The sequence below is a fragment of the Octopus bimaculoides genome, chromosome 2, assembly GCF_001194135.2.
Source record: "Octopus bimaculoides isolate UCB-OBI-ISO-001 chromosome 2, ASM119413v2, whole genome shotgun sequence".
NCBI lineage: Eukaryota > Metazoa > Mollusca > Cephalopoda > Octopoda > Octopodidae > Octopus > Octopus bimaculoides.
Window position 1 is genome coordinate 191,314,314 of NC_068982.1, and position 7,138 is coordinate 191,321,451.

The 7,138-nt window shown below is 40.2% G+C and overlaps 2 protein-coding genes across 3 annotated transcripts in view; one reads left to right on the top strand and one right to left on the bottom strand.

Moving 5' to 3' along the window:
* LOC106871092 (thymidine kinase, cytosolic) overlaps positions 1-7,131 on the top strand; it is an 11,062-nt gene extending 3,931 nt beyond the window's left edge. The window contains exons 3-7 of one of the 2 annotated variants that reach the window (XM_014917383.2): positions 140-223; positions 456-546; positions 3,045-3,134; positions 4,911-5,024; positions 6,624-7,131. In XM_014917383.2, coding sequence (XP_014772869.1) covers positions 140-223; positions 456-546; positions 3,045-3,134; positions 4,911-5,024; positions 6,624-6,968 — 724 coding nt within the window. In that variant the 3' untranslated portion in view covers positions 6,969-7,131. The remainder of the gene's footprint in view (positions 1-139; positions 224-455; positions 547-3,044; positions 3,135-4,910; positions 5,025-6,623) is intronic. The other variant, XM_052965822.1, reaches the window with a different exon arrangement.
* The window catches only part of LOC106871088 (tyrosine-protein phosphatase non-receptor type 13), a 217,697-nt gene that overhangs the window by 42,852 nt on the left and 167,707 nt on the right, over positions 1-7,138 (bottom strand). The gene's annotated exons all lie outside the window — the stretch shown is intronic.

The following is a 7,138-nucleotide window of genomic DNA, read 5'->3' on the forward strand; positions in this document are numbered from 1 at the left end:
GGGGGGGGGGTAGTATAAATAGTAGGGAAAGGACAAAGGGAGTACCCCATAAGTGTGTGGAGGAAGATGTTTAGATATGTATATGCATATATTCCTGTTTGTGTATAGTAGAGCAGTATTTTTTCTTTTCTGTTTACAGGACTGAACTGAACCTTCGCATCCAAAGATACAAAATAGCTCAATATCGCTGCTTTCTCATCGAACAGGCTAAAGACTCGGAAAGGTAATTAACCAGGCTTGACATCATCCATTGGTTTTTTTATTTTTATACTTTGTTTGCATGGGTTTGATGGGTTTTCTGCCACATAGTGTCATGCCACATGTGATATGTTGTCATCATCGTCATCATTCCCTTAACCACGCCCTCTTTGCAGTCCAAACTCAGCCTATCACTTTTGCCCTCCATTCTTATTGTCTTTTATCGTGACAGCGAAACTGTTCTTTTCTACTTTCAGACTGATTGATCAGACTAAAAGAAAATCATTGGAGACTTACTTGGAACTTGCTGATCAATATGATGTGATTGGTATTGATGATGGACATTGTGTAAGTAGGAATGATTGTTGGGTGAAACCATTTGCTTGTTGCTTAGCCCTAGGTCAGACCCTGAATGAGTAATTCTTGAAAATATATGTATATAGATTTTATGTCTTGTTATACTGTCATCACAATACATATGCATACACACAGGCTATATAATGTGCATTTCAAAGTTTATCTCTGTACATTTTCTATAGAATTCAGAGACAGCATTGCAAATAACAATGCTTCATATATGAATACGTCCATGTAAATAATGTGATCAAAGATAGAAAACTAGGGAATGGGTGTATATGCATATTTCAAGTGTAATTGCTCTTTCCTCAGTACCACAGTCAGCCTATCAGGTATTTACTCACTAAGTTTAGCAGTGTAATACAACTAGATAACACCAACTTACATATTAACATATTCCTAGCAACTGATGTCATCATCATCGTTTAATGTCCGTTTTCCATGCTGGCATGGGTTGGACGGTTCGACTGGGGTCTGGGAAGCCAGGAGGCTGCACCAGTCTCCAGTCTGATCTGGCAGTGTTTCTACAGCTGGATACCCTTCCTAATGCCAACCACTCCGAGCATGTAGTGGGTGCTTTTTACATGTCACCAGTACAGGGACCAGAGGGAGCCAGCAACGACCATGATCGGTTGATGCTTTTTACGTGCCACTGTCATGGAAGCCAGTCAAGGTGGCACTGGCATCAGCCACATTTGGATGGTGCTTTTTACGGAGATCACAGCTACAATTTCCATTTAATTTTGGCTTTGATGTACTTGACTCAATAGGTCTTCTCAAGCAAGGTGTGTTGCCCTATGATCCAAGGTACTTTTGACTGGGCTGGTTATGTGATACTGGTGTAGGTTACAGCTGTGATGACACTTTATTTGCCGGGTCTTCTCAGTCACAGCATATCTCCAAAGGTCTCGATCTTTAGTCATTGCCTCTGTGAGGCCCAGCATTTGAAGGTCATGCTTGACCACCTCATCCCATGTCTTCCTGGGTCTCCCTCTACCCCAGATTCCTTCCACTGTTTGGGAGTGGCACTTCTTCACACAGTTCTCCTTGTCCATCCGTAGTACATGACCATACTACGGATGGATGAGGAGATCGGTGCATCAATATTAATTGCTTGTGGTGTGTGTAGGAAGACCTGGGATGAGGTGGTGAAGCATGATCATCAAATGTTGGGCCTCGCAGAGGCAATGACAAGTGACCGAGACCTTTGGAGATATGCTGTGCTTGAGAAGATCTGGAAAGCCAAGTGAGATCGTAACTGTGGCCAATGCCAGTCGCATAAACGGTTTAAAAGTACCCTTCAATTGTCGGGCAATATGCTGTGCTTGAGAAGACATGTTCAGTCAAGTGAAATTGTTGTGGCTGATGCCAGTGCCGCCTGACTGGCACCCATACTGGTGGCACATAAAAAGCACCATTTGAGTGTGGTCGATGCCACTGTTGCCTGATTGGCCCCTGTGCCAGTGGCATGTAAAAAGCACTCATTGCAGTGGTTGGTATTAGGAAGGGCATCCAGCTGTAGAAACATTGCCAGATCAGATTGGAGCTTGGTGCAGCATCCTGGCTCTCCAGACCTCAGTCATACCATCCAACCCATGCCAGCAAGGAAAGTGGATGTTAAACGATGATTATGTATATGTATATGTATGTGTATATATTATAAAGTAACAAACTAAGGAAAGGAATTCTTTCAAAGGGTTGTGTAAAACATCCAATTCACTGGTGCGTCATACAGTCTACCTTTTACTCTGAGCGAGAGGTCTCTGAACTTTGCCCAGGCTATTCTTATTCTGGCAGCTACACTTTCGTAGCATCCACCCCCTTCTACCGACTTGTCACCCAGGTAACAGAAGCTATCAACTACTTGCAAATGGCATGTAAAGGCACCCATTACTCTGACATTAGGAAGGGCATCCAGCCATAGAAAACCATGCCAAATCAGACTGGAACCTGGTGCAGCATGCCAACATGGACAACGGACCTTAAATGATGAATATATATATATATATATATATACACTGACATGTCATACATATAAAATTGCACACACATGTCCATACACATCACATATGCACTCCCCTGGCAAATTTTAGCTCCCGGGGAAACAAATGAATGTTAGTGATTGGAAGGGCATCCAGCTGTTGAAAATCTTCACAGACTTTGTCTGAACTACGCAGGCATAGAAAGCTGGACATTAAAATGATGATGATGTGATTCAAGGAGGTTTTAGCTTGTGATGGCATTGGTGGATTGTAGCATGGGGAATAAAATGTATTGTAGTTTTTAATAACACCCTGACCATAATTTTCAGATTGTCTGTTAATGTTGGGTGTTAGTTTCTAGTCTCATCTGTCCCCACCTCTCTCTCTCTCCCACTCACTCTGTCTCCATCCTTTTCCCCGACTTTCTCCTCTCTCTCTCTCTCTCTCTCTCTCTCTCTTCTCTCCGTCCCACCCTCTCTCTCTCTCATTGCTCTTTTATAATTCCAGTATGACACAATTGCATCGTTTTCCAATGACTTGGCTGACAAAGGTAAAACTGTGATCGTTGCCGGACGTGACTCTACCCACCTGAAGCAGGTAACAGCTCCACTTAGATCTGTTCTTATTACTAAAATGGGGGAGCGAACAGTAGTTTGGTGCTTTATTTTAAACTTTTAATGACCTGAAGTCAGGGGGCACAGCTGCCATGACTGTTTTCAGGGTCTCTGAGACAGGTGGGAGGGGTAAGTTGTTGTCAAACCAGAGATCAGGTCTGGATGTTTATAACTGTGCTGGTGCCATATATAAAGCACCCAGTCTGCTCTGTAAAGTGGTTGGTATTAGGAAGGTTATCCAGCCATAGAAATCTTGCCAAAATAGACGACTGGAGCCTGGTGCAGCTCCTGTTAAACCGTCCAACCCATGCCAGCATTGAAAACAGATGTTAAATGAACATGCTGGTTTCTTCAAGTTAGCAGAACTAACAATGGAATGGTTTTTTTGTAAATTTCTTCATTTGTATATTATTGAAACAGTTGTCTCCCCTGGTTGATGTCTTCTGTACATTTTAGGTGTAGATCCTTCTAACAGCCACACAGACTGTCTTATGTCTTGTACATGATTACAAAACTATAATTCCTTTCATAAATATTGAACTCACAACCATCAGGTTAGCCATTGTGTCTATAGTAAGGTTTGAACTCACGTCCATGTAGTGAGCCAGTTAGTGCTGTTGTCTTGCAGTGATTGTGTTAGGCCAACATATTTCATTGATACCAAATTTAACTTGGAAATCAAATAGAACTGTGGTTTACAAGACTAAACCCTTTGTTTTGTATCAAGGAGGACTACAAAGAGAATATATGAATGAGAAAGGGATATGCAGTGTTGTACATTTGCTTGTGAGTGCTTCCACCCTTGTTCAGAGATACATCCACCCTTGCTCAAAAGTAATTCTACCCTCTCTAGCAATTACTGGGACATAAAACAAATGCTTACCTGTTGCAATCTAAATCTAATTAAATCTTTCACACAATACAATCCTTGTAGTTGTACGTAAACAGTTTTTAGGTGGTGCTTAGTGTCGAAACAACTTGGTAAATAATGGGAAGAAATAAATTTTCAAACGAGTTCATTTCAAACTGGTGATTCCATGTTCTAGACCGCTTTTGTAGGAAATAAGGCCAAGAAGTAAAATATTTTGAACCTGTCAGGTTCTTTGTTGTAGAAGGTCAGTTTTACTATTAATTATGATGATAATGATAATAGTAATAATAATAGTACTAATGATAGTAATAATAATATTAGTAATTATAATAGCAATAGTAATAATAATAATAGTAATAATGATAATAATAGTAATAATGATAGTAATTGTAATAGTAATAATAATAGTAATGGTTTTATAATTTGGTCAGAAGGCCAGCTATTTTGAGTGGGGTGGGAGGGTTAATTGGTGGCACAAACTCCAGTACATGACTGGTGGAGGATTGAAAGGCAAAGTTGACCAAAACTAACAATTCTGCCATTCAGCTGCCCTTAATAATAATAAAAATCCTTTCTACTGTAGGCACAAGGCCTGAAATTTGGAGGAAGGGAGCTAATCTAATACACTGACCCCAGTGCATAACTGGTACTTATTTTATTGACCTCAAAAGGATGAAAAGCACAGTGAACTCATGATGTAAAGACAGACGAAATGCTACATTTTGTCCAGCTTGCTAACGATTCTGCCAATTATCTGCTCAGATATGATGATGATGATAATAATAATAATAATAATAAACTAATGTATGATTATCAACCAACTTAAGCTGAACTGCTGACGCTTATCCCTGTTAATCTGTGAATCTTGTCTTTGCTTCCCTTCAACAGGGTTACCCAGCTATCTTATCATTAATCTCATATGCTGAAAGGGTAGACAAACTGTCTGCTGTCTGCGTTCATTGTTCACAGGATGCTGCTTTCACTCGTTTTCGAGAATCTCAGGTAAAAAATTTTTCTTTTATTCTTTCACTCATTTCAGTTACCTGACTGTGGCCATGCTTGGGCACCAACCTAGAGGAATTTTAGTTGAATTAATCAACTTCAGTACTTGTATTTTGTTTAAAGTCTGGTACTCATTCTATCTGAACTGCTAAGTTACAGGAATGTAAACACACCAACACTGGTTGTCAAGCACCGGTGGGGGACAAACAAGGACACACAATGGGTTTCTTTCAGTTTACATCTGCCGAATCTACTCACAAGCCTTTTGTATGGCCCTTGGCTATAGTAGAAGACACTTGCCCAAAATGCCATGCAGTGGGCTTGAACTCAAAACCATGTGGTTGGGAAGCAAGCTTCTTACCACACAGTCACAAATTTTTTACTTTCACAAAGTTAAAGAATTTTCCTAAATTATTTTTGTTAAGGTTTCCTGATAATTTTTTTTTACCTCTAACATATGACCAACTGAAGAATTAGTTTGGCATCAAAGAATGCTTTTGTTATTGGTGCCTTTACCATATTTGTTTGTAGTAAATGATTTTTACATCCTTATTAAAAACTTCCATCTGTTTTCCTTGGCCCCCGTATTCTGGTGTAGGTTGTGGGCACAGAGTTCTCAAACTTGCCCTTCCAGAAGTTCCTTATTAGCAAATGTTCCAGGTAGATTCTCAACCAAAACCGAGTCTACAGATATCCTCCAACCATCTCACTTGTGGCTTACCTCTAAGTCTCCTCCAGTTCGCTTTGCTTGTAAAATTTGTTCTGCAATTCTGTCCTCAGTTTCTTTGATTTGTTTTTTAACCATTTACCCAAAGAGTGATTGGTGTAACTTGAACTGATGGTTTGTAGCTCAGAGATGAGGAAGTCATTCCAGGCCAAGCTGCTGCTTTTTTGCACAAACAAGTTACAGCTTCTGTTCTACGAAATGTGCAGGTTGAATACTTCTTTCTGTTTCTGTCATCTAATGTCTGTCTTCCATGCTGGCTTGGATGATTGGATGGTTTGACAGGAACCACACTAGGTTACATAGTCTGTTTGGCATTTTTCTACAATTGGATGCTTTTTACGTGGCACCATAACCAGTGCTTTTTATGTGGTACCATCACCAGGGCTTTTTACGTGGCACCATCATCAGTGCTGTTTATGTGGCACCATCACTAGGGATTTTTACGTGGCACCATCACCAGTGCTGTTTATGTGGCACCATCACCAGGGCTTTTCATGTGGCATCATCACCAGTGCTGTTTATGTGGTACTAAGTACACTCTGTAAAGTTATTAGCATTAAGTAAGGCATCCAGCTGTAGAAATCATCCCAAAACAGACAATGGAGCCTGGTGCCAGTTCCAATCAAATCATCCAACCCAGAGATACCAAGTGTGGAAGATGGATGTTAAATGATGATGAATGTTTTCAAAGAAAGACACTTTGTATCATGGATTCAAGATGGTCTTTGGTTAACTTGAGAGAATCAAGAACAAATTTGGTAAGATGTAGCAGGATTCACCAACCTAATTTCCCTTAACTGCATGAGGGTAATTTGGAGTTGTCCCAATTAACTAATTAGTATAGTAATTACTTTATTAATTACTGGTTCCAGGTTCAAGAAGACCATTCCAGCCTCGCCAAACACTATGAACCAGTGTGTCGAAGATGTTTCAAGTTGCCTCATCAGTCTTTCACTTCAAGATCTCTCAAATCTCCACAGGAATCTTTTACTCCAAGACATCCATTGAAAGAAAACTTCAAAGAGAATGTCACACCACTTCTGGAACATTCAACTGCAGAGATACCAGTTGTTACTAAACCATCACCTCTGGTGCCGAATCTTACTATTACATTGGATCCAGCTCCCGTTCCTGCTCAAGACGAGGCATTTAGTCCACCACCATTGGCTAACTTGAAAAGTACTGTAAATAGAACCAAGTTATTCAGTAGTCCATAAATGACTGAATATTTTCATTGGGGGTATCCCCTGAATATTTTCGTTAGGGTATCCCCTGAATATTTTCGGTAGGGTATTCCTTGCATATTTTCATTGGGGTATTCCTTGAATATTTTTGTTAGGGTATCCCCTGAATATTTTTATTGGAGGTATCCCCTGAATATTTTCGC